Consider the following 27,398-nt stretch of genomic DNA (forward strand, 5'->3'; position numbering starts at 1 on the left):
TCGAACTCATTGAGAGCTGTGCTAATGGTTCAATAAATCACATTGAACTTACTTCAAAGTCTGGAGTATCTTTTGGTCAAAGCTGCATCAAGTTACAGCCTGTGTTATCCCAGAGTACATAACACAACATGGTACCAGTAGTGCCTGTTGAATCTATATAGTTCAACTCAACAAGATCCGTGACTACCAGCAACAGCACCCAGGCAAGATGATCGAGATTCCAGTTCCTCAGCAGCTCAGGTACCACGGCAATCTCAGTGCCAACTGGCGTGGTAGCATCCGATCCAGATGGCGTGGCCGATGCTAAGAAGATAGATATTCTACTCACCATTGCAGGTGAAAGTGCAACAGAAATCTTCAACTCCTTCAAGTACTCCAAATGGCAGGACAAGAGAGACTTCCAGACAGTCCTGGACAAGTTTGAAAACTACCGCGAGGTGAACACAACAGGAATCGGTAAAACTGGCACCTATACTCACCACGAGGCAAAGGTGGGCTTGCAACAGAAGCAAATGGCAATTTTGATTGGCAGCCATCTTGCACATGCGCAGTTCCCGAGAATATGCGAACTGGCGAAAGTGTTTTGCGCATGCGCGAGAAGCCGCGCATGCGCAGTTGCGAAAAGAGCACACAGTGAAGGAAAAGCGATCTGCGCAATCCATTCCTACGCTCTACATCACAAGCGTCATGACGTCAGAGGCCCCGGAGCACGCCCATATAAAGGGGAAATGTCCGAAAATAGCGAGAAAAAAAATTTAACGCCAGAAAACAATTCTTTCACCTGGAACAACAGCACAATGCCTGAACTTCGACCAGTAGCTGAAAGTAACCGCCACAGAACCCTGCAACAAGCAGTTGGCACCGTCCTAAGAGATGATGTCGTCCTTGAAGACTACGACTCAGACGATGATTTCATCATTGGACGTGGCGACCTCAGTACCAAATCCGACACAGTCATGGACGAGTTCTTCGGATTTGAGGATTCTCAGCCCAGCACAGACAACATCCCGACCCATGAGTACAGGATTCTGCTGCGGTCTGATGACAAGAGACAGAGAGCAGTACAAGCCCACTAAGAGTCCCTGACTCCACACAGAGAGCGGTCCACGTATGGCAAAGTGTCCCTGACTCCTCACAGAAAGCAGTGACAGACTCCACAGCGAGACCAGTGCACGACTCCGTTGAGAGCGCACAAATCGACTCCACAGCGAGACCACTGCGTGACTCCACACAGGGAATGATGCCAGACTCCACAGAGAGAGCGATACAAGCCTCCACAGTGCAGTCCCAGAGGTGACACTACCACAAGGGGGCATTACATAATCCATATATGAGGACAGGGCACACATGCTCTGCCTCTTCCCACAGGTGACACTTAAGAGAGTAGGACAGGTGCAGAACAGAAGCATCACACCCACCACGTCGCTTAGAGCAGACTGGTTAGTTAGACTGAGTTACTATAGCAAGATTAGCAGGAGAGTCGAACTCATAGAGAACTATGCTAATGATTCAATAAATCACATTGAACTTACTTCAAAGTCTGGAGTATCTTTTGGTCAAAGCTGCATCGAGTTGCAGCCTATGATTTCCCAGAGTACATAACACAACAGGCAGCAGGTCAGGAAAGGACGGCACCTGTTTCCTTACAGAGTCTGGAACTGTAAGTGCCGGAACCCATCCCTGTGGGCAGCTCACACTCCTCTACCAACCCCTCTAAGCTGGTAAAGCTGCCCCCCACAAACAGGTCTCCAATCCGCTCAATCCCCACCCGCCCCCCCCCCCCCAGAACAAACCTGTGATTACCACAAACATGAGCCCAAACCGAAATCCCCTCCAGCCTCAGGTGCTGCCGCCACTGTCCCCACACCCTTAGGGTTGTCACACTACCGGATGTATGGAGTACGTGGCCAACAGAATGGCAGAGGCACCGTCAACAGTGCTCCCAAGCTAATGCCCTTACAATAGGCTGCCTCCATCCGCTCCCATACCGGCTCCTTCCCCCCCTTACCCACTTCCTTACCATGGCTATATTTGCTGCCTGGTAATAGTTCATTAAGTTTGGCACGGCCACAGAGGGGTTGACTCCCAATGAGTCAGAATGGAGGAGAGTTTGGGTAGGAGGTCGGGATTGAAGGTGCTAGCGACAGCCCCGCTCCCGACGGCCCTGGGGAGATACTCAGGGAGTCCGGTAGTAATAGCTTTGTTGAGAATTTGGAGGCAGTTTCGACAGCACTTCAGGTTGGGGGCAGGGTCAAGAAAAATGCCGATTCGGGGGAACCATAGATTTGAGCCAGGGAAGATGGATAGAAATTTTTGGAGATGGGAGGAGAAAGGAATTAGGACACTAAAAGATTTGTTTCTTGGGGGTCGTTTTGCAGGATTGAAGGAGCTGGGAGCGAAGTATGGGCTGGAGCAGGGGGAAATATTTAGATACATGCAGGTTCGAGACTTTGCCAGAAAGGAGATACAGAGTTTCCCAGTGGAGCCGGCTTCCACATTGCTGGAGGAGGTGCTGACGACAGGGGGACTGGAGAAGGAGGTAGTATCAGCGGTTTACGGGGCTATTTTGGAGGAGGAGAAGGCGCCATTCGAAGGGATCAAGGCAAAGTGGGAGAAAGCGTTGGGAGGAGGGGTTCTGGTGTGAGGTGCACCGGAGAGTGAATGCCTCCACCTCGTGTGCGAGGTTGAGGCTGATACAGCTGAAGATGGTATATAGAGCACACCTCACAAGGGTGAGGATGAGCCGGCTCTTTGAGAGGGTAGAGGATGTGTGAACGTTGCGGGGGGTGGGGGGGCACAAACCACGTTCGCATGTTTTGGTCCTATCCAAAGCTGGAGGATTACAGAAGGAGGTTTTTAGGGTAATCTCTAAAGTGGTGCACGTGAAACTGGACCCGGGCCCTCGGGTGGCCATAGTCGGGGTGTCGGACCAGTCGGACCAAACGGGCACAGAGGCAGATGTTTTAGCCTTCGCCTCGTTGATCACCCTTTCACTTTTGTTTTTTAAATGTGTATCATTTTAATCTGAATTCTATTTCCCCCGCTGTTTCTGACCAGACATTCCATGCCCTAACGTAGTAGATCTCTTGTGGAATTTGTTTATGCTAAATCAGAGGATTCCTCATTTCGAACAATGGGAAAGCTTGTTTGAAATGCAGGTTCATTTTAGTCAGGATAAAGGACTCTTCGCAATGCGACATCCAACACCACTGCCCTTTTCAACCTGCAGCAGAATTCCGATTTTCCACTCACCAGCCCTTTAATTACAAATGCAATTTATTGATTATATGGTGTTAATGTAAATAAACATCCCAAGGCACTTCACAATTGGGAACAGGCAGAGAAACAGACACTGATGGGGTACTTTTAAAGGGCAGTTAATGATGTAATGTGGGAAATGTGCCAAACGGTACATATATTGGCTCATGTTTCCGTCATTACAATAGAAACTGCCCTTCAAAAGCACTCCGCTGCCAATTGTGAAGTGCCTTGGGTTGTTTATTTACATTAACAATGGTATAAAAATGCAAGTTAACGTAAGCATCGGAGCAGAATAAGGCCACTTGGCTCCTCAATAAGATCATGGCTGATCCAATGAGACCGTCACCCTATTTTTCTGCATGCCACCCGATGATAACCCTCAACTCCCTTGTCAATTAAAACTCTATCAACCTCGGCCTTGAATATATTCAATGACCCAGCCTCCACTGCTCACTGAGGGAGAGAATTCCAAAAATTAACGACTTTCAGAGAAGAAATCCCTCCGCATGTCCATCTTAAATGGGGTTGCTGAAGTTATTGATTAAAATGAAACGGCTGGGGAGTGGAGAAACTGACTGCACTGTGCAGCAGGATAAGAATGACACTGACTGGTATCAACTGTTGTGTTTGCAAACAGTCCTTTATCCTAACCAAAAGAAACAGTGCTGTAAACTAGCTGTAAAGCTCTTTGGAATATCGGGAAGCTGTGAAGGTTTCTAGATAAATGCAAGTTCTTTTTCCTCATTTGTTTTTTTTCCCTCAAATAAAGCATGAGTGAGGTTCACAAGATACTGAATGGGATATAGAAATTAGAACCACAATACTTTTAACTAGGCAGCAAGGTAAGATGAAAAAGCAGGTGTAGAATCCATGCCAGAGTATTTCTCTATTTCGAGAATTATCAATAGCTGGTGTAGGTTGGCTGGAAAGGCGATTAAGGCATTGAGTCATTAAAAAATATATATATGACGTAATGGGAGATAGAAGAGATGAGGCCAAATGAATGTCTTCTGATTGTGTGTGCACCTCCTGACCTGAATGATGAAATTGGGGACGGGGGCGACACAGTGGCGCAGTGGTTAGCACTGCTGCCTCACGGCGCTGAGGACCGGAGTTCGATCCCGGCCTCGGGTCACTGTCCGTGTGGCATTTGCACATTCTCCCCATGTCTGCGTGGGTCTCACCCCCACATTCCCAAAGATGTGCAGGGGAGGTGGATTGGCCACGCTAAATTGGCCCTTAATTGGGAAAAAAAACTTTTTTTTTTTTTAAAGAAATATAGGTACCAGAGTAGAACAGTCAGCAAATATGTCAGTCTTTGGTGTAACAGGACAATCTATTGGAGACTCTACCCCACTAAAAACCATTGAAATCCTAATTTCAAACCAGGCAAATTCACATTGCAGGTTCCAACGTACTTGAATTTTGAATGCAACACATTTAGAACATACCATATCACGTAGCTTAAGCTGATACTAGGGTTCAGAGTGATGCAAAAGTTCAATTTTATGGTTTCATTCATATCTTTATAAAGGTTAGCAAGGAGGTTAATTTAAATGAAATAATTTTAATGCTATAAACCAACTACAATAGAGTGCAAATGTTTTTCTTTATACACACATGCAATGTCTTCCCACAAGTTAGCACTAGTCCTAAGCATTGATAACCGGCTCATGTACTTTTTGCTTAATTTCTCAACACCCAATGTGGTCAATCCATGAGTGAATTGGAAAAGATTCACATCTGTACATGCTGCCTAGACTTGTTAAGCCCCACCTACAGCTGGCTTTCATCAAATGGCTAGTTGTTAATATTCAGTAACAGACCGAGGGAGAAAGTTTCCGAAATATACTTTAACAACAGGCAGATGTTAGGTTTACATTTTCAGTAGTCAGTCTGCAATGTAACGGAAGTGACCTGCCTCCCTGACCAACTAACATTTCCTCACCAAACTGAGAAAAAGATTCTGAGACTTTCACAAAAAGTGAAGCCCAAGGAGTTTGTTGGATTTTCTGAATGCTATAGCTTAAAACATGCTATTTTTCTGAATCTGAATGGATGCAGTGTGATGGGTCCACTTTGTAATCGGTCTCTCCATTGGTTGACTTGAAATATCAATGGTCTCAATAAATTGTGAGAATAAAAAAAACAGCTTGTAGCTCTGGGGCAATGCAAGTGTTTCATCTGGACTCCAAAGGCAGGAGATTAAATTGGTGTGTGACACCACAACCAGGATCATTAAAATAAGATAGTTATTAATAATAATTCCAATAGGGAATTCAGGAGAATCATTTTTACCCAGAGAGTGGTGGGAATGTAGAATTCACCATCACAAGGAGTAGTTGAGATGATTAGAATCGGTGCATTGAAGGGGAACTTAGATGAACACATGACGGTGAAAGGAATAGGTTATATTGATGAGGTGAGATGAAGTAGTATGAGAGAAGGCTTGTGTGGTACATGGACACAGTCATAGACAATGTGCCGAATGGTCTATATTTGTGCCGTGGAAAGCAACTTCAGAATGACACCACTTTTACAAGGTGCAAAGCAGTCTGTACTACAGAGAGAGTGGTTCAGCACCTCTTTGTAATATGGTAAATGGTACCCTCCATTGACCTGTAATTGGTCCTCAGGTGGAATAGTTGATTGATAACTTCATTATCACAGTAAAGCTCCCAGCATTCAGATCACAGTCATAAAATGGAGATTAAATTTATGGCCTCTTTTTGAAACCAGAATCTTTGCAAAAATATTCTGTGTCAGTACTCGTCTGTGGAATTAAACTGCCCAAATGTTTCAACCTTACCTGATGCTGGAACTTGGAGGGGTCCCGTCCACTAACAGGCACTACACTGCCGTAAACATGGAGCTCTCGCACGATAGAGACTCCTCCCTTCAGCTCGCTTCTGAAGGTTTCCTCAGAGCACTTCCGCAGGCGGAGTAATCCAATTAGGATGTCCTGCTCAGGATCTTCATAGGACAAGAATGTTTCCCAACCCCCACTCGCAACATAGTCTCTTCTCACCAGTTCTACCTGAAAGAAATTAACCACATACTCAAAACCTCCTATTGCAGGGGTCACGCTATTCAATCAACCACACGCTCAGGCCCTCCCATTACAGGGGCAAGCTATTAAAATGTGTTGGGGAAAATTATTTATCTAACATAGCATGAAAACAGAACATATAACTTACAACAGAGTAACAGGCAACCTGGCCAAACCAATCCATGTTGATGTTTATCCTCTTTGACTGCAACAGTCCTAATCCTATGGGCAGGATTCTCCCATCCCACGGCAGAGTGTCCATGCCGTTGTAAACCCAGTCACGTTTTACGACAGCGTGAATGGGCCGCTGCCAAGAGTAATTCTGGCCCCTACAGGCCCCTACTGTGCGGCGTGGGATCCGCGCATGCGCAGTGGCGCCGGCACCAACGCGCGCATGCACAGTGGCCTCCTTCAATGTGCCGGCCCCGATGCAACATGGCGCAGGGCGCATAGGAAAGGATGCCCCAGCCAGAGGCCGGCCCGCCGATCGGTGGGCCCCGATCGCGGGCCAGGCCACATCGGAGGCCCCCCCCCCCTCCCCCCCGGGGTCGGGCCCCACCCCGGGTGATCACTCTCTTCCATATTCCTTCATCACCTATCTAATCTATTCTTAAAATGCTGACATGGTCTCTGCTTCAATCACTCAACTTCAGAAATGTATTCCATAATTTCACAACCCTTGGTGCAAGAAAAATAAATTCCTCACTCTGCCCTAAATCTATTTTTACATTTAATATTTTCTCTCTGTCCCCTCAACCTTGATGTTAAGCAAGAGAAACAATGGGCAGGATTCTCCTGTCTCTGAAATCGCGTTTGGCGATCGGCCAGAGAATCCCAGTTTACACCGAAATCGGGGGCGGCGCCGCGTTTGCGGTGCTCCGCCCCCTTGAAAACGGCGTACTCGCAGAGTACGGCACACGCTGTCGGGACGGCCTCAGTACATCACCAGAGGCCGTCCCTCGATGCATCGCCTCTAATGGGCCGAGATCCCGATGGCATGGAACGCTTATCCTATTTATTTTTGTGAACCCGGCATGGCATCTGCTGCCACAGTTGGGTGGGAGCCGTTCGACGGGCGGGGGGGCTGTGGCAGGGGCTAGGGGCACTCATGGGGGGGTGGTGAGCCTGGTCAATGAGGGGCAGTTTTTGGCAGGCCGGGTCCGCGCACGGCCGTCGCCATGTTGCATAGCGTGGCCGCTGCAGGCTGGCGCCATGCACATGCGCGACCACGGACCCGGCAATTCTCCGTATCCGCAGGTAACGTTAAGTGCCTGCTATCCCCCCATCAGATGGAGAATCGATGCAGCTTTAGCGCCGTTTTTTCGGACGCAACACGCCACTGTTCCCACGCCGGCATTAGCACTTAGTCTTCAAATCGGAGAATCCAGCCCAATATGTCCCAGTCCCTCCTAATTTTAAACGTTGTTACCAAAGGATCCCTTGAATCCTTCTGTCCCAATAAAAATAACTTGAATGTTTCAAGTTTTGAAAAATACTGTCATACTAGGCAGCATCTTAGTGAATCCAAGATGTACCTTCTTTACATTTAAATATTCTTCACATTCTGCGGGTGCCAAAACCGCATGGTGAACGCCACCCATGGCTGTACCAAGATTTGACAGACGCTTTCCCCATCATCAGAATCAGGCATTAGCAGGCGAGATACAATACAGGGGCCAGAGATCCTCTTCACTGCAATCATTTAAGTATTTAAGCCTGGTCTCTGAGGAAAGATAGTAGCAGAACCCCCATTTTATATACGAGCTGCCTATAACCTGAATGGGAGAATCAACAAAATGCCGGAGGGATTGAATTGGGATAAATTTAATTAAATACAGATTTTAGCCCCTAGTTCAGTGTAAATTGGTAGTTGCATTCAAATTGATCAGGATGGCTAGTTTTGTAGCTGTCATGCGGTGAGGAATGAAGGTACATTGGGTCAGAGGTGACCATGCAATAAAATGAAGCAGAATCAACTCCAATCACCATGTGCCAGTAGTCAGAGGTTTATACAGGGACAGAAGGAGGCAATTCAGCAGCTCAAATCCCCATTCAAATAGAGCATGGCTGGTCTGGACCTCAACCCTATCTATCAGCCTTTGTTATACATCCCTTGATCCACTTAACCAATAAAAACCACAGTCTTTCTGTTACCAAAAGAGAAAATGCTGGAAAATCTCAGCAGGTCTGATAGCATCTGCAAGGAGAGAAAACGAGTTAACGTTTCAAGTCCAGATGATCCTTTGTCAAAGCTGTCTTTCTATTGTTCCAGCATCCACAGCCGATTGAGGGAGAGTGTTGCAGATTTACAGGTCCCTTTCTGTGAAGAAAAGCTTCCTGACTTCTTCCCTCTGCGACTAGCTCTATCTTTAAGATTGAAGAGCAGCACGGTGGTGCAGTGGGTTAGCCCTGATGCCTCACGGCGCCGAGGTCCCAGGTTCGATCCCGGCTCTGGGTCATTGTCCGTGTGGAGTTTGCACATTCTCCCCGTGCTTGCGTGGGTTTCGCCCCCACAACCCAAAGATGTGCGGGGTAGGTGGATTGGCCACGCTAAATTGCCCCTTAATTGGAAAATGAATTGGGTACTCTAAATTAAAAAAAAAAAAGATTGTGACCCCTTGTTCTGGACTCCCAGAAGTCGTTTCTTTTTATCTATCCGATTAAATCATTTGTAATTTTGGGCGGCATGGTAGCACAGTAGTTAGCACTGTTGCTTACAGCTCCACGGTTCCAGGTTCGATTCCCGGCTCGGGTCACTGTCTGTGCAGAGTCTGCACGTTCTCCCAGTGTCTGCGTGGGGTTTCCTCCGGGTGCTCCGGTTTCCTCCCACAGTCCAAAGATGCGCAGGTTAGGTGGATTGGCAGTGCTAAATTGCCCTTAGTGTCCAAAAAGGGTGGTGGGGTTACTGGGTTATGGGGATAGGGTGGAGGCGTGGGCTTAAGGAGGGAGCCCTTTCCAAGGGCCAGTGCAGATTTGATGCGCCGAATGGCCTCCTTCAGCACTGTAAATTCTGTGATTCTATGATTTTAAACACCTAGATTAGATCATGCTTCGACCCTATAACTGGTTTTGAAAACTGAAAAACTGAAACTGAAAATCGCTTTTTGTCACAAGTAGGCTTCAAATGAAGTTACTATGAAAAGCCCCTAGTCGCCACATTCCGGCGCCTGTTCGGGGAGGTTGTTACGGGAATCTCAAGCGAATAGAATTCAAGTTTTTGCAAACAGTTTGAAAATGGGTGGAGGGGTGTTGGAAAAGAATGTGGGTTTGCCAATAAACAGGACTCAAATGTTTGTGGCTGAAGAAAGCTGAATTGGTTAACACAACCAATTATTTACTTTGGCAGTTTACGGTGCAAATGTTTGCTTATCTAAATGGTTCAAGTTCATAGGGGATCTGGATGGCATCAGGCCAATGTGGGGTAACAATATCTGCTGTCATGAGCACAGGTACGTTTTCAGATGCAGAGGATTCAGTGGCTGTGACCTCTTGGGTATTACCAATGCTCATTCCTACTAAGAGACAATTTTCTGTTATTTTGTCTTCACATCTTATCTCTGAGCTGCAGCCCAACACACTTTACCCTCCAGAGAACCGATAATCAAAAGTTAGTAAATAAATGTCTGATGTGGAGCAGAATCGCAGTCAGCCCTGAAACATTTCAGTAAGAGTTCAATGCTCCCTTATCATCCAAATTGCTTTCTGCCACTCAGGAAGCACACAGATTATAATCCGATAACCTGAGAGTAATGAAGGTGATAAAAACATAAATGTGTGAAGGGATACAGGGAGGAAGGTGTCCAAGAGTTCTTCTTTACCTTTGTGAGCTGCTGCAAATGGGGAAATGTGAAGCTTCCTACAATTTAGGAACTTCCACTTTACAGAGTACAGTTTATTCACCCACCATTTCAGGAACTATGGACTAATGGAAGTTGGCACAGACTTCCATTGAAGGGAATCAGACACTGTAGTTTAGCCTGTGGGCTACCTGTTGACAGAATCAGTCAGGAATGCACACCTCAGGACATCAGTGATCAACATTTAAGGCTCTGCATGTTGCAGTGTGCTGGGCCCCTAATCATCTACATCGAGCACCCATTTGAACAGAAATCCAGAGATTCTGCACAGTCAAGGTGAACAAGTCATTCGCCACTAGCCTCTTCTGCAGACCAGTGGTGAAGTTGTGAAACATACTGTCACATGAAATGACTAAAACATAGAATATTGGTGCATAGACCTGAGAGAGAAGGGAATAGAGAGTATGGTGGTGAGGTGGGAACAGGTAATCATGATGGGAGAAAGTTCCTGTGGGGTATTTTAATATTTTTTTTAAGAGTATCCAATTATTTTTTTCCAACTAAGGGGCAATTTAGCGTGGCCAATCCACCTACCCTGCACATCTTTGGGTTTGGGGTGAAACCCATGCAGACATGGGGAGAATGTGCAAACTCCACACAGACAGTGACAGAGGGCCGGGATCGAACCTGGGTCCTCAGCGCCGTGGGCAGCAGTGCTAACCACTGCACCGTCATGTCACCCCTCCTGTGGAGTATAAACATCAGCATAAACCAATTGGGTCAAATGGACCTGATCCTGTGATGTAAATTCAACATAAAGTCCAGTATTGATGTCGAGAAGCATCTTCACACATACAAAGTGATTAATATCTGGAATGTATTTGGAATAGATAATAGGGCCACAAAAATCACTCAAGTTAGCTATGTAGAAGAAGAGAGCGGAGATTTTGATGGAAAGGTGAACTAGTTAATGGCCTCTTTCATTCTCACCTTTTAAAATATTTCACAGTGAACAAAAAACATAGGTTTCAGAAACAAAGGGCTCAATTTCAAAGTCTAGAGTGTGTAAGGTTTGAAAATCGGAAGCGCACCAGTCTGATTGTTACCCTCTGCCCCATAAATGACAGGAAGCACTCATTCATTTTGCTTATAGCAAGGGCTGCACGCACCTGATAGGGTCGCACTTTGTGATGAATTTCCTGGATCCCAACCTCCCTTGTTCGGACATCGCGACACTGAAAATAATACAGGACAAAATGTCAAATTTCCAAGGTTCGTACCATGGGAATACTTGAAAAATCAACTTGTTAAATGTTCCTTGCAAAGTCTGAGCAAGACTCATGCAAACACGTAGCATAACTGACTGCATACAACACTGCATTGTGTCACTGTTTAGACCGAGGCAACACAAACTAAACTGCAAAGAGGTTAGATTATTAAGGACTCAATCTTGTCGGATATCTGTCAGAGGTTAAAACATTTAATTACTTGGTGGTGATAATTTATTGCAGCAATTAATTATACACATACGTTTAAATTCACTATTACAAATTTCATGGGGCACGGAAAATGACTTTAAAAAAGGTTAGTGCACATTTCCTTTTGATCCTTTACCTCGGTTCCCCAATCTTTCATCCGGGCTAAGGCTAGTTCTCGTAGATTCCCATGCTCCACTCCAGAGCTGACCAGGGGCATTGGGATATCTCTGCAAAACAAAAAGCAACCAAACACTGATCATAGAATCATCATAGAATTTACAGTGCAGAAGGAGGCCATTCGGCCCATCAAGTCTGCACAGCCCTTACAAAGAGCACCCCACCAAAGCCCACGTATCCACCCTATGCCCGTAACCCCCACATAACATTTTTTGGTCACCAAGGGCAATTTAGCACGGGCAATCCACCTAACCCGCACATCTTTGGACTGTGGGAGGAAACCGGAGCAGCCGGAGGAAACCCACGCAGACACGGGAGAACGTGCAGACTCCGCACAGACAGTGACCCAGCTGGAAATCGAACCTCTGACCCTGGAGCTGTGAAGCAACTGTGCTAACCACTATGCTACCGTGCTGCCCTGAAGCATTTCAGTAAGAGTTCAATGCTCCCTTTTCATCCAAATTGATCAGATCTCACGAAACCACCGGAACGGATATTGTTCAGGTCCCTTGCAGTCTACATTTGTTTAGTACATAGGAGACTTATGCATCAAGTTGGGAAAACAGATTGAAAATAGATAAATACATTATCCAGGGTGGGGGACCACTAACCAGGGAGAAGGGTGAAGCCAAAGACAATGATGAGAATACTAACAAAACAAAGCTACAGTGGCTGTAGAAGGGGGTTAAGAATAGACTAAAAGTAGGGAAGAGCTCAGAGATATAGGGAAACACTACACCTTGAAAATATGGGAGCCAAGCTAAAGCCAGATTAGGCTAAGAAAACTGCATCATGAAAGTTAAATTACTGCGGATGCTGGAATCTGAAACAAAAAAAAAATGCTGGATAATCTCAGCAAGTCTGGCAGCATCTGTAGGGAGAGAAAAGAGCTAACGTTTCAAGTCGAGATGGCCCTTTGTCAAAGCTAACAGACAGAGAAAGTGGGAAATATTTATACTGTGGAGTGAGAATGAAAGATGAGTCACAGCCACAGAAACCCAGGGAAACAGGGGGCTAATAGCCACAGAAAGCAAGGGGAAAGAGTGCTAATGGCAGTCCCCCGAGAGAACAAAAGGTGTGAAAGGCCAAACTGCAGAGAAACTAACATCAGAGGGTAAACTGTGACAAATGCAGATGTGGGGGAGGGGAAGGGGGAAGCAAAGGGGAGAAAGGGTAATGAAAGGTGGATAAGATGGTATATATAAAAAAGTGTCATGTGAGAGTACCTTTAAGAAATGGGTGTTTAAGAAATGCGTGTTTATCAGTGATGTCAGAGTGTGGGTGGAGCTGGGCTGCCTGTCAGCTTTTTACTTTTGTTTTAGGCTGTTTGCTGCAGGGTGTGTTTTTGGTTTCATTTTCAGTGTTGGAGCTGAAGCCAGACAGAGCAGGTGTACTGTTGATCTCTCTGCCATGGAAAGACTATGTCTTGATCATTTGGTGAATTCAGAATTATAAATTTTCTCAGTAGTGAATGTAAACCTAATGTGCTTCCGTTGTAAGGTGTTTCTTTTGTCTTCTGGATGTTGTTTGGGAAGTTATTAAGGATTACTTAGTGTTGTATTCTTTGAGGGTTGTATTTGAATTGATGGTTGCTAAGATGTTCACTGTATGTTTTAAAAAGGTTAACTTGAGTTCATAGAATAAACATTGTTTTGCTTTTAAAAAATACTTTTCCAATTCTGCTGTACCACACCTGCAGAGTGGGCCGTGTGCTCCCCATACCACAATCTATTAAAAGTTGTGGTTCAGGTGAACTCCATGATACACTTTGGGGTTCTCTAAACCCTGGCTCATAACAAATTGGGGGCTCGCCCGGGATAAAAATCTATCTATCGGATTGGCTTAGTGAACTTAAAGACCGTGAGGGGTGAGCATATTGTGGGTGCTTTTCAGGTGTGGTATTCTAGTTTAAGTGGGGTGTGTGTTGTGGACAACGGCTCTTTCAGAGACTCTGAAGTTTTTCGGGGTGGAGACGGTCACACGCAGTACCTTACGGACAGAGACAAAAGTAGACTGTCAGATTTGGCAAAATCATTGCAGTTAACATTACCTGACAAAATGCGAAAGGACGAGGTACTTATGGTGGTGGCTAAGCATTTAAAGTTGCCTGAGATACAGTTTGACTCATTGGAAATGGCAAAAATTCCGTTACAAATTAAACAAATGGAACATGAGAAAGAATTAAAGCAGCTTGAATACGAAAGAGAGGAAAAAAAGAGAGAGAGGAAAAAGAAAAGGAGAAGAAAGGAGAAAAGAAAGAATAGCCCTGGCAGAACAAAAAGAAAGAGAAAGGGAGATACAGATCAGGGAAAAAGATAAAGGGAGAGAGTTTGTACTTCAGAAAATGGCCATGAAACATGACAGTCAGTTAAAATTGGCAGATATAAAGGGAAACGTACAGTTGGATGATAGTGATGAGGATAATGAGAAAGAGCGTCAAAGTCGATGGCTTTGTGGGATCTATTTAAATATGTCCAAGCATTGCCAAGGTTTGATGAGAAGGAGTTGGAAGCCTTTTTAATTTCATTCGAGAAGGTGGCTAAACAAATCAAATGGCCACGGGACATGTGGGTATTACTGATTCAAACAAAGCTGGTAGGTAGAGCTAGTGAAGTGTTTGCATTACTACCAGAGGAGGTATCTGGGACGTATGAGGGGGTGAAAAAATCCATCTTAGGTGCATATGAACTTAGTGCCTGAAGCCGACAAACAAAGGTTCAGAAATTTAAGGAAAGAATTTGGCCAAACATACATGGAGTTTGAAAGGCTCAAAAAGAGTAATTTCGATAGGCGGATAATGGCTTTGAAAATAGACCAAACGTATGAAGCTCTCAGAGAAATTATACTTTTGGAGGAGTTTAGAAATTCAATTCCTGATGGTAGTGAGAACTCATGTGGAAGAGTAGAGGGTTAAAACTGCGAGGTTAGCAGCAGAAATGGCACATGATTATGAATTAGTTCATAAATCAAAGCTTGGTTTCCGACATCAGTTTCAGCCTGTGAGGGATAGAAACTGGGGACATTAGAAATACTCAAGTGGTAAAGGTAAAGGTGATCTGATGGGAGATAAGGAGAGTGTACCTCAGATTAAAAAAGAAATCCAGGAGGATGGAAGAGACATGAAAAGTTTCAAATGTTTTCACTGTAATAAACTAGGCCATGCAAAGTCACAGTGTTGGTGGTTGAAGAAAAGCACTGGGAAGGCTGATGTGGTAAAGCAGGATAAGACAGTGGGGTTTGCGAAAGTGGTAAAGGAAAGCCCAAGTGAAGCGAAGGAGGAGCAAAAGATTGTACAGCCTGATCAAGAGGTGATTGATAAGAAGGTGCCAGATCTCTTCAAAGAATTTACTTGTGTGGGTAAAGTTTACTCACGTGTATCAGGAGGAGCAGGTAAAGAGGTCACAATTTTAAGAGATACGGGAGCAAGTCAATCTTTAATGGAAAGAGATGAGGAGTTATATAGTTTGGGAAGAATATTACCAGAAAAGGTGGTAATATGTGGAATTCAGGGTGAGAGAAGTCACAGTTACATAAGGTACGGTTGGAAAAGAGTGGTGAAGTGGTAGTAGGAGTCATAGAGAAACTATCTTGTCCAGGAATACAGTTTATCTTGGGTAATGATATAGCTGGATTGCAGGTGGGAGTGATGCCTACTGTGGTTGATAAGCCAGTGCAAAATCAGACAACTGAAGTGTTGAAGGATGAATATCCTGGGATTTTTCCGGATTGTGTAGTAACAAGGTCGCAAAGTCACAGGTTAAGACAAGAGGAGAAATCAAAGAGTGAAGGTGACGTTGGAGTGCAATTATCAGAAACGATTTTTGATCAGATGGTTGAAAAAGAACAAGTACAGGTGGAGGATGAGGCGGATATTTTTAGTTCGGGAAAATTGGCAGAGTTACAACAGAAAGATGTAGAAATAAAATGGATGTATCAGAAAGCACACACGGAAGAGGAATCCGAGTGAATACCAGAGTGTTATTACCGTAAAAGTAATGTCTTGATGAGAAAATGGAGACGTTTACATATGCAAGCGGCTGAAAAGTGGGTAGAGTTCATCAAGTAGTATTGCCGGTAGGGTATAGAAAGGAGGTATTGCGAGTTGCACGAGGTACCAGTGGGAGGTCATTTTGGGATAAGGAAAACGCAAGCTAAAATCCAGAAACATTTTTATTAGCCTGGACTAAATAAACATGTAGTTAAATTTTGTCACACATGTCAAGTGATAGGGAAACCTCAAGCAGTGATAAAACCAGCGCCCTTAAAATCCATTCCATCATTTGAGGAACCTTTTACAAGGGTCCTAATTGATTGCGTAGGACCCCTTCCTAAAACAAATAGTGGGAATCAATATCTTTTGACTATAATGGATGTGTCTACTAGGTTTCCAGAGGCCATTCCAGTACGTAATATTACAGCTAAAAAGATTGTGGAGGAGTTACTTAAATTCTTTACTAGATATGGACTACCTACAGAAATACAATCGGATGAAGGATCACATTTTACCTCAAGGTTATTCAAAGAAGTTATGGATAGCTCAGGAATAAAACTGTTTAAATCAACAGCATACCATCCAGAATCGCAGGGAACGTTAGAAAGGTGGCATCTGACATTAAAGACAATGTTGAGGGCTTATTGTCAAGATTATCCAGAGGATTGGGATAAAGGAATTCCGTTCGTACTGTTTGTAATTAGGGGTGCACTAATGAGTCAACCAAATTTAGTCCTTTTGAACTAATCTTTGGTCATGAGGTAAGAGGACCACTTAAATAATAAGGAAAAATTGGTGGGTGAGAAATCGGAAATTACACTATTGGATTACGTGCCAAATTTTAGGGTACGATTAAATAGAGCAGGTGAATTGGCTAGACAACATTTAAAAGTTGCACAAAATGTGATGAAACGGGATAGATGGAAAACTCACCGAGTTTGTCATGTGAATATGCTTAAAGGGTACTTTGAAAGGGAAGGAGAGAAAAAGGAGGTTTTAATGATTCTAACTCAAAGTGACAAGCCAAATCCAGATGACTGTGAATTTGACATACCTCAAATTAAATTGGAAAATGAGGATGTTCTTAAAAATTGAGATAAATTGGTGAGTTACCTTCCAGAGGAAAAACGAACTGACCCGAGTTATTTATATCACATGGGCAAGTTTGTAGAGATAAATTTAAAAATACTTTTCCATTTCTGCTGTACCACACCTGGAGAGTGGGCCATGTGCTCCCCATACCACAATCTATTAAAAGTTGTGGGTCAGGTGAACTCCATGATACACTTTGGGGTTCTCTAAACCCTGGCCCATAACAAAAGAAAGACAAAAAGAAATGGTAAAATACAGTTAAAATGAAATGGGATGAAAACAAATGGGTCAAGGTGGGGTACAGCTAATCATCTGAAGTTGTTGAATTCAATGTTGAGACCGGAAGGCTGTAGTGTGCCTAACCGGATGAGATGATGTTGTTCCTCCAGTATGCGTTGAGCTTCACTGGAACATTGTAGCAGGCCAAGGACAGACATGTGGTGATGGGAGCAGGGTCTTGTGTTAAAATGGCAAGCAACAGGTAGGTCAGGGTGTTGAATGCGCACAGACCAAAGATGCTCAGCAAAGCGATCACCCAGTCTGCGCTTGGTCTCTCCAATATAGAGCAGACCACATTGAGAGCAGCGAATACAATAGACCAAATTGGAAGAGGTGCAAGTGAAACAGTGCTTAAACTGGAATGTGTGTTTTGGGCCTGGGATGTTAAGCATGGAAGAGGTGTTACACCTTCTGCGATTGCATGGGAAGATCTCATGGGTGATGGGAGAGGTGTTGGGTATGGTGGAGGAGTGGACTAGATTATCTCGGAGGGAACGGTTTCTGCGGAATGCTGACAGAGGGAGTGAAGAAAAGATGTGTTTGGTGGTGGCATCACGCTGGAGTTGGTGAAAACGCTTTGCATACGGAGGCTGTTGGGGTGAAATGTGACGAGGGGAACTCTATCCTTGTTCTGGGCGAGAGGGGAGGGGGCGAGGATAATGGCGCGGGAGATGGACCGCACACTGTTGAGGACTCCTTCAACAACAGTAGGTGGGAAATCACGGTTGAGGAGGAAAGAACACATTTTTGAAGCACCATTTTGGAAAGTGGCATCATCGGAACAAATGCGACGGAGGCGAAGGAGCTGAGAGAAAGGGATGCAGTCCTTACAGGATGTAGGATGCGAAGAGCTGTAGTCCAGATAGCCGTGGGAGTCAGTGGGCTTGTAGTGGATATTAGTAGATAGTCTATTGCCGGAAATGAAGACAGAAAGATCAAGGGAAGTGTCTGAGATGGACCAGGTGAAAGTGGTGGAAATTGGAAGCGAAGTTGATTAATTTTTCCAGGTCCGGACGAGTGCATGAAGCGGCACCAAAATAGTCATCAATGTAACAGTAAAGGAGTTGTGGGAGTGGACCCAGGTAGGCCTGGAACAAGGAATGTTCCACATACCCCATAAAAAAGGCAAGCGTAGCTAGGACCTATTGCTACACCTTTGATTTGGAGAAAGTGGGATGAGTTAAAGAAGTTGTTGAAAGATAGAACAAGTTCAGCCAGGCAGAGGAGAGAGTGATGGTGGATGGGAATTGTGTAGGCCTCTTTTCGTGAAAGAAGCGAAGATCTCTCAGGCCATCCTGGTGTGGGATGGAGGTGTAAAGAGATTGCACATCCATGGTGAATAGGAGGCGGTTAGGGTAGAAAGTTAAACAGGCGGAAGGTTAAACAGTTGATAATGGATCAGAACACAACTAAAATAGTATTTACTGTATGCAGAGGTATTGTGGGAGTTGGGGGGTGATTCAGTGGAGAGCAGCACGGTAGCTAGCGCTACTGCCTCACGGCGCCGAGGACCCGGGTTCAATCACGACCCCAGGTCACTGTCCGTGTGGATTTTTCACATTCTCCCCATGTCTGCATGAATCTGACCCCCACAACCCAAAGAAAGGCAGGATAGGTGGATTGGCCACACTAAATTGCCCCTAAATTGGAAAAAAAGAATTTAAAAAAGAAATGACAACAGTGCTAAATGAAAATTCACCAAAATCTAAAATCTTACCAAACTGGACTAGCACTCATTACATAAGGAGACAGTCATACGCACATTGTGAAGGAACTCAAAGCCTTGCATGTTTACATGGCATGTTTACATCCCATGATGTTGGTTGGGGGATTCACTATTTTCTAGGAATCCGGATAAGAGTCCTCTTACCTCAAAATAGTATTGTTTCGATTGTCCCCGAGCTGGCAGGTGGAACCTTTGTTTCACGTCTCAACGGGAAGATGGAACCTCCAACAGTGCAGGTAAACAGCTGGGATGCAGTTGAGAATGAAAGTATGAAAGTAGTAGCCCTATCTCTTGATTAATATATCGATGAGTTTCAAGTATGTCTGTGCTGGAGGATGGATTTAGGTGATCAAGACAGAAAGATTGGGGGGGGGGGGGTTGCGAGGGAATGACAGAGAGAGACAGAGTGAGAGAGAGTGGGGGATGAGGAGTCAGAATTATAAACAGGTTTGTCCTCAGAGTAACAGACAGTTAGTGATTACAGTAATAGCAGGCTACACTGAATCTTCAACATGATTTCATGAGTTTACATCTTATATGCTGGAATTCCTTCAGGCAGTGACCAGATGAAGGATTTTACGTCACTTGGCAGCAGGCAGCTGATGCGATTCTCCAACTGAATGAGGAGGGTGTTTCCAATAAGGCAATGGACCAACAGGGCCTGACCTGCACTGTTGGAGGTTCCATCTTCCCGTTGAGACATGAAACCAAGGTTCCACCTGCCAGCTCGGGGACAATCGAAACAATACTATTTTGAGGTAAGAGGACTCTTATCCAGATTCCTAGAAAATAGTGATCCCCCAACCAACATCATTCAGCAGATTAACAGGCCTTTATTGCATTACTGTTGTACATTGCTATGTGTGGGATCTTACTGTGCACAAATTGACTGTTGTGTTTCCTTCTATTACAACAGTGCCTACATTTTAAAAGTCTTTCATTGGCTGCAATGTGGAATGATCTGAGGTTGTGAAAGATGGTACATAAAAGCAAGCCTCACTTATATCAAGGATGGCGGTGGTGCAGGGAAAAGGTTTGCAGCTGACCCTGCGAATTAGAACCAAGGAATGCAGATGGGGATTGGCCTTTTCAAACTTGAAGAATGGTATCTGAGAGGTGATCCTGCACAGATATAGACAGGTCAAGTGAGGAAAAGGCAACTCCAAATATATATAAAATGTGATAGTAAGATGGCAAGTTCAAATCAGTAAAATCTGGATGTCCTTCTTCACAGAGAATGATAAGACATGGAGTGTTCTCCTGGATTCAATGCAAAACCCTGCAATCACTTCAGAAACAATTGGATAATGTATTGGGGTTGAAGAAAGGGAATGGACTAAATGGATGGATGAACTATAATGGAGCAAATGGCCTCTACTCCCTGAATATATTGAGATAAACAGAATTGCTCCAGGGATTGATACAGAGGCCGTGCCCAAACCAGTCCCCACCCCACCACCAAGGCGCCACAACCCATAATCTGGATCATTAAACCAGAGCAGAGACCCAGAGGTCACTCTCCCAGATGTGCAACCATGATGCGTAAGTTCTTTCAATACAGGCGAGTTCTTCCAATAATTCATGAGGGAGAAGGCGGATGATGTGGTATTTTTCCTCTCCTTTTAATTTTCTTTTCAATTTCCTGACTAGAAAACCACCCAGCTCCTTCGTTTTATGCTTCCTCAACATTTCAGCATCTCGTCAAGACTTGCTTGGATTTTATGACAGTTCATCATGTTGCCCCCCACCTATTTAAAATTTTCTGAGCGGCTGGATGGAAATAATGGTCCTCAATAAAGCAGCTATTTTATCACACACGTACCCGCGGAAATAAAGATACCTGATGACCCATATGCCAGTTAAGAGTCAGTCAAAAGGCACCGATTACAGGGAACAAATTAACTCATTTACTTTCACACACAGACACCATAGAGAGAAAGGATCTAATTCATAAGCAAGTCAATAATTTAAGAGCTCTGCTGGCACAAGTGACGTGAGTATATCATTCTTTGCTCATTCCATTTTAATGCTCCAATGCGGATTCCAAATGCTATTTATTTTTCAAAAGGCCAATATTCAATCAGGTTTAAAAAAAATTCAAGCACACTGCACATAAAGAGCACAATGGTCATTCTTCAGTAAATTGCTTTATGGGCAGAAAACGCATTGATCGATCCCGAATGAAAAAAATACCAAGCTAGCTTCGCAACTCCTGTGGCAACACTTTTCAGTGTGAAGTATGATGGCAAGTATGCTCCTACTTCATGGTGTCATGTGGAAATTAGATTTTTACTCTTCGGTGCATTACAGTACTGATGATATTACAACCCAGGTTATGAAGGTGGGAGCAGGAAGTTACAAAAGGGTATGGACAGATTAAGTGAGCAAACTATGACAAATAGAGCAGAACATCGGGAAGTGTGTGGTCATTCACTTTGTTCCAAGAAAGACAAATTGGAATCTTTTCTTAATGGTGAGAGAGTAGGAACTGTGGAGGAGCAAAGGGAATTGTATATCCATTTACACGAATAATTAAAGGACGGTAAACAGGTACAAGAATAGCTAATGGAATGTTGGGTTTTATTTCAGAGCTGGTAATAAAAAGAGGAAGTTTTACAGTCCTGGTCAGACCATTCAGTTTGGGCACCGAAAATCAGAAAGGATCTACTGGCTTTGGAGGGGCAACAATGTGGATTCATTAAAATGATACCAGTAATAAAGGGTTAAAATATGACACCAAGTCGCAAAAGCCTGGTGTGTATCCCTTTGGGTTTAAAAGATTAAGGGGTAATAGAATCAAGATTGTTAAAATAATAAATGCATTGATAGGGCCAATAGAAGCAATACACAGGAGGGCATTATCTTAATATTAGAGCCTGGGAGTGAAATTAGGAAGCGTCTTTCCTCACAAAGAGCCGTGGAAATCTGAGTCTCCCATCCCTAAAGGAACTGAATGCTGGGATTAAACTCATTGTGACTAAGGGGAAGAGTAGACAGGGAAGAGATGATGAACGCAAAGGGACAGGTGGTCTGAGGTGCATTTGTTTTAATGCGAGAAGTGTAGCAGGTAAGGCAGATGAATTTAGGTTTTGGATTAGTACCTGGTATTACTGAGACTTGGTTGAGGGAAGGGCAAGATTGGCAACTAAATATCCCAGGGTATAGATGCTTCAGGAGGGATAGCGAGGGAGGTAAAAGGGGTGGAGGAGTTGCATTTCTGGTCAGAGATGATATCACAGCTGTGATTAAGGAGGGCACTATGGAGGATTCGAGCACTGAGGCAATATGTAGAGCTAAGAAATAGGAAGGGTGCAGTAACATTGTTGGGACTTTACGACAGGCCTCCCAAAAGCAAGCGTGAAATAGAGGTACAAATATGTAGACAGAGTATAGAAAAATGTAGGAGCAATAGGGTGGTCGTGATGGGAGATTTTAACTTTCCCAACATTGAATGGGACTCATGTAGTGTTGGAGGCGTAGATGGAGCAGAATTTGTAAGGAGCATCCAGGAGAGTTTTTTAGAGCAGTATGTAAATAGTCCAACTCGGGAAGGGGCCATACTGGACCTGGTATTGGGGAATGATCCCGACCAGGTGGTTGAAGTTTCAGTCGGTGATTACTTTGGGAATAGCGATCACAATTCCATAAGTTTTAAAATACTCATGGACAAAGACGAGAGTGGTCCGAAAGGAAGAGTGCTAAATTGGGGAAAGGCCAAGTATAACAAAATTCGGCAGGAACTAGGGAATGTGGATTGGGAGCAGCTGTTTAAGTGTAAATCCACATTTGAAATGTGGGAGTCTTTTAAGGAAAGGTTGATTAGAGTGCAGGACAGACATGCCCCTGTGAAAATGAGGGATAGACATGGCAAGATTAGGGAACTATGGGTGATGGGTGGAATTGTGAGACTAGCTAAAATGAAAAAGGAAGCATACATAAGATCTAGGCGACTTAAAACTGATGAAGCTTTGGAGGAATATCGGGAAAGTAGGACAAATTTCAAACGCGCAATAAAGAGGGTTAAAAGGAGTCATGAAATATCTTTGGCTAACTGGGTTAAGGAAAATCCCAAAGCCTTTTATTCGTATATAAGGAGCAAGAGGGTAACTAGAGAAAGGATTGGCCCACACAAAGACAAAAGAGGGAATTTATGCGTGGAGTCAGAGGAAATGGGTGAGATTCTTAATGAGTACTTTACATCGGTATTCACCAAGGAGAGGGACATGACGGATGGCGAGGTTAGGGATGGATGTTTAAATACTCTAGGTCAAGTCGGCATAAGGAAGGGGGAAGTTTTGGGTATTCTAAAAAGCATTAAGGTGGACAGGTCCCCAGGTCCGGATGGGATCTATCCCAGGTTACTGAGGGAAGCGAGGGATGAAATAGCTGGGGCTTTAAGAGATATCTTTGCAGCATCCTTGAGCACGGGTGAGGTCCCGGAGGACTGGAGAATTGCTAATGTTGTCCCTTTGTTTAAGGAGGGTAGCAGGGATAATCCAGGGAATTATAGACCTGTGAGCTTGACGTCAGTGGTAGGCAAACTGTTGGAGAAGATACTGAGGGGTAGGATCTATTCACATTTGGAAGAAAATAGACTTATCAGTGATAGGCAGCATGGTTTTGTGCAGGCTCGGTCATGTCTTACAAACCTAATAGAATTCTTTGAGGAAGTGACAAAGTTAATTGATGAGGGAAGGGCTGTAGATGTCATATGCATGGACTTCAGTGAGGCGTTTGATAAAGTTTCCCATGGTAGGTTGATGGAAAAAGTGAAGTCGCATGGGGTTCAGGGTGTACTAGCTAGATGGATAAAGAACTGGCTGGGCAACAGGAGACAGAGAGTAGTGGTGGAAGAGTGTCTCAAAATGGAGAAGGGTGACAAGTGGTGTTCCACAGGGATCCGTGCTCGGACCACGGTTGTTTGTGATATACATAAATGATCTGGACATCAATTTTCCCCAGGACTCTCAGGTGGTCTGATTAGCAAATTTGCAGATGATACGAAGATTGGTGGAGTTGCAGATAGCGAGGGGGACTGTCAGAGAATACAGCAAAATATAGATAGATTGGAGAGTTGGGCAGAGAAATGGCAGATGGAGTTCAATCTAGGCAAATGCGAGGTGATACATTTTGGAAGATCCAATTCAAGAGCGGACTATAGAGTCAATGGAAGAGTCCTGGGGAAAATTGATGTACAGAGAGATCTGGGGGTTCAGGTCCATTGTACCCTGAAGGTGGCAACGCAGGTCGATAGAGTGGTCATGAAGGCATACAGCATGCTTGCCTTCATCGGACGGGGTAGTGAGTACAAGAGTCGGCAGGTCAAGTTACAGTTGTATAGGACTTTGGTTAGGCCACATTTGGAATACTGCGTGCAATTCTGGTTGCCACATTACCAGAAGGATGTTAGAGAGGGTGCAGAGGAGGTTCACCAGTATGTTGCCTGGATTGGAGGGTGCTAGCTATGAAGAAAGATTGAGTAGATTAGGATTGTTTTCGTTGGAAAGACGGAGGTTGAGGGGGGACCTGATTGAGGTCTACAAAATTATGAGAGGTATGGACAGGGTGGATAGCAACAAGCTTTTTCCCAAGAGTGGGGGTGTCAATTACAGGAGGTCACGATTTCAAGGTGAGAGGGGGAAGGTTTAAGGGAGATGTGCGTGGAAAGTGTTTAACGCAGAGGGTGGTGGGTGCCTGGAACGCTTTGCTAGCGGAGGTGGTAGAGGCGGGCACGATAGCATAATTTAAGATGCATCTAGACAGATATATGAACGGGCGGGGAACAGAGGGAAGTTAATCCTTGGAAAATAGGCGACAGGTTTAGATAAAGGATCTGCGCAGGCTGGGAGGGCCGAAGGGCCTGTTCCTGGGCTGTAATTTTCTTTGTTCTTTGTTGAACTGAAATATTCAAGACTGAGATTGATGAGTTTAACTTGGTATGGGGATCATGGGTTAGTGAACAATGGGGTTGAGGTACAGATCCGCTGTGATCTGAGAGAATGATGGAACAGATGCATGGGGCTGAATAGCCTCCAACCTATGAAACTGACGGGCAGCAAATAACCAGCTGGTCCATTAAGCCTGCCTTTTCCTATTGGCAGGTCAGCAAACATTTCCTGACCACCTGAAAAATTTTCTTTTCAGATTTGGGCAACACAGTAGCACAGTGGTTAGCACATTTGCTTCACAGCTCCAGGGTCCCAGGTTTGATTCCAGTCTTGGGTCTCTGTCTGTGCGGAGTCTGCACATTCTCCCAGTGTGTGCGTGGGTTTCCTTCAGGTGCTCCTGTTTCCTCCCACGTCCAAAGATGTGCAGGTTAGGTGGACTGGCCATGCTAAATTGCCCTTAGTGTCCAAAAAAAAAAAAGGTTAGGCAGGGTTAGTGGGTCACAGGGATAGGGTGGAGGCATGGGCTTAAGTAGTGTGCTCTTTCTAAGGGCCGGTGCAGACTCGATGGACCGAATGGCTTCCTTTTGCACTGTAAATTCTATTAGATGCTCACTGACCTGTCGGGTACGTCCATCAATGTCTGCTTTATTTCAGATTACTGGGCATTTGTGATTTTTCTTAGCCGTTCAGCCATTACCTTTGCTTCCTGCTATTGGGTTAACTTTGGATCCAAATTGACACTTTCTCCAGTATCCCATGGACCTTTTTTCTGATCAGTCTGACATGAGGGGCCTTACAAAAAACTTGCTGAAATCCAAACTACATCAAACGCACTACCTGGCTACTGAGAGTGCTCCAAGGTCAAGCAAATAGTCTTGGTTGGGAAAAATGCAGCCACCTCTTGGGAACACATGCAAATGAAGAATGCTTAATCTCTTGTAACATGCCACATGCAGCCGTGAATCAACATTGAGCGAAGCGTGGACACATTTTGCATTGTAAAGCATAACTGGATGGATTCTACTTACAATATTTGCAGCATGATTTTAGTATTCTATCGAGGAATATTCTATCAGACGGCTACACCCAGAAATACATTAATATTAAGAAGCTGATGGAAGATGTTGCTATGAAGTACCTCTGAACACGATACACCCGGGTCCATGGGGGGACGAGTGCAAGGATTCGAGCCACCAAATCCACAAGTGTGCTAGGCGAGTAACTCTTGTATCTGCCAGTTTTCCAGAGCTCATAAAGTCCAGTGCCACGGATCACCAGTGTGGGGTATAGCTTCATGCCATCAGGGCGGAATGCTGGGTTCTCAAAGAATTCCTGCAACATAACAAATAGTAAAACTGACTGGACGAGGAGCCATCCTGAGACCGTTATCGACATTTTACTGATATCCTAATGTAAATGGGCCAGACTCTAAGTGGAACACTACCAAGGTTGAGCAAGTAAAGATGCTGTGATAAATCGGGAATCATCATAAGGTGACACCAAGTTTGTGGCTTTAACTCTATGCAGTCTCCCCACTCTCCCAATCTCATTATCCATTCCTGACTCTGACCTCACAAATCTGTTGGTTGCTGGGAATACCAGCTATGACATACAATAGGTCATTCAGAATAACTGTGCTGTCACGTCAATGGAGAGATGTTTTAGTAGGCGTCCACGTCTTCAATCACCTGAGTCCCAAAATCTGGAATTCCTTCCCTAAACCATAGAAAAACATTGCACAAGAACTGGAAATTGCATTAAAAATGCAAATGTAAAAACTTTGGGGAATTTTTCCCATGATGTTTTGCCGTGACTAATCATACACCCTAATTCATGCAGACTGACCTGTCAGTTGTAATTCATGAAGCAAAGATGTTTTACAGAGATTACTTTGATAAGCTTTGAAATAATAATAATCTTTATTTGTGTCACAAGTAGGCTTACATTAACACTGAAATGAAGTTACTGTGAAAATCCCTTAGTCACCACACTCCGGCGCCTGTTCGGGTGCACGGAGGGAGAATTAATCTAACAAGCATGTCCTTCAGGACTTATGGAAGGAAACTGGAGCACCCAGAGGAAATCCACGCAAACACGGGGAGAACGTGCATACTCCGCACAGACAGTGACCCAAGCCAGGAATCGAACCCGTGTCTCTGGCGCTATGAAGCAACAGTGCAAATCACTGTGCTACCGTGCCGCCCTAAGGTAATGGAGCAGGTTTTGTGGAAGGAATATGCATGACACAGCTCCTCACATATGATCTCTGTGCCAAATTGATGTATGTGCTTTGGGCCATCATCCCTTTTTTATAGTCAAACAATCAAAAGCATGTCTAATGGAGGATATTGCATTTAACAGTGCTCAATGAGATGTCTGAGATGTCAGATTTACCCAATATCACATTACTAACAGAAGTCAGTTGTCGATTTGATTTAAATATTAGAATAATTACAGTAACTGATTTATAGCCTTAATGGCTCATTAAAATTGAACTAATCAAATGATCCCATCTTAACTGGTGAGCTGGTTTAGAGAGGCACAGAAGGATGAACTTCAGCTTACTGAGCCCATGTCAGTGGGTGTTGTTCCACTGAAGCTATCTTCCATTTCTTTGCCATCTCCCCATAAGATCAATCCAGAGAGTTCTATATCATATG

The 27,398-nt window shown here is 44.4% G+C and overlaps 1 protein-coding gene across 1 annotated transcript in view; it reads right to left on the reverse strand.

The window, feature by feature from the left end:
* The window catches only part of elp3 (elongator acetyltransferase complex subunit 3), a 178,182-nt gene that overhangs the window by 49,953 nt on the left and 100,831 nt on the right, over positions 1-27,398 (reverse strand). Inside the window, exons 10-13 of the mRNA XM_072498551.1 lie at positions 25,877-26,070; positions 11,722-11,812; positions 11,277-11,342; positions 6,071-6,298 (exon numbers count right to left, since the gene is read on the reverse strand). Coding sequence (XP_072354652.1) covers positions 6,071-6,298; positions 11,277-11,342; positions 11,722-11,812; positions 25,877-26,070 — 579 coding nt within the window. The remainder of the gene's footprint in view (positions 1-6,070; positions 6,299-11,276; positions 11,343-11,721; positions 11,813-25,876; positions 26,071-27,398) is intronic.

This window comes from Scyliorhinus torazame, chromosome 4 (genome assembly GCF_047496885.1).
Source record: "Scyliorhinus torazame isolate Kashiwa2021f chromosome 4, sScyTor2.1, whole genome shotgun sequence".
Lineage (NCBI taxonomy): Eukaryota > Metazoa > Chordata > Chondrichthyes > Carcharhiniformes > Scyliorhinidae > Scyliorhinus > Scyliorhinus torazame.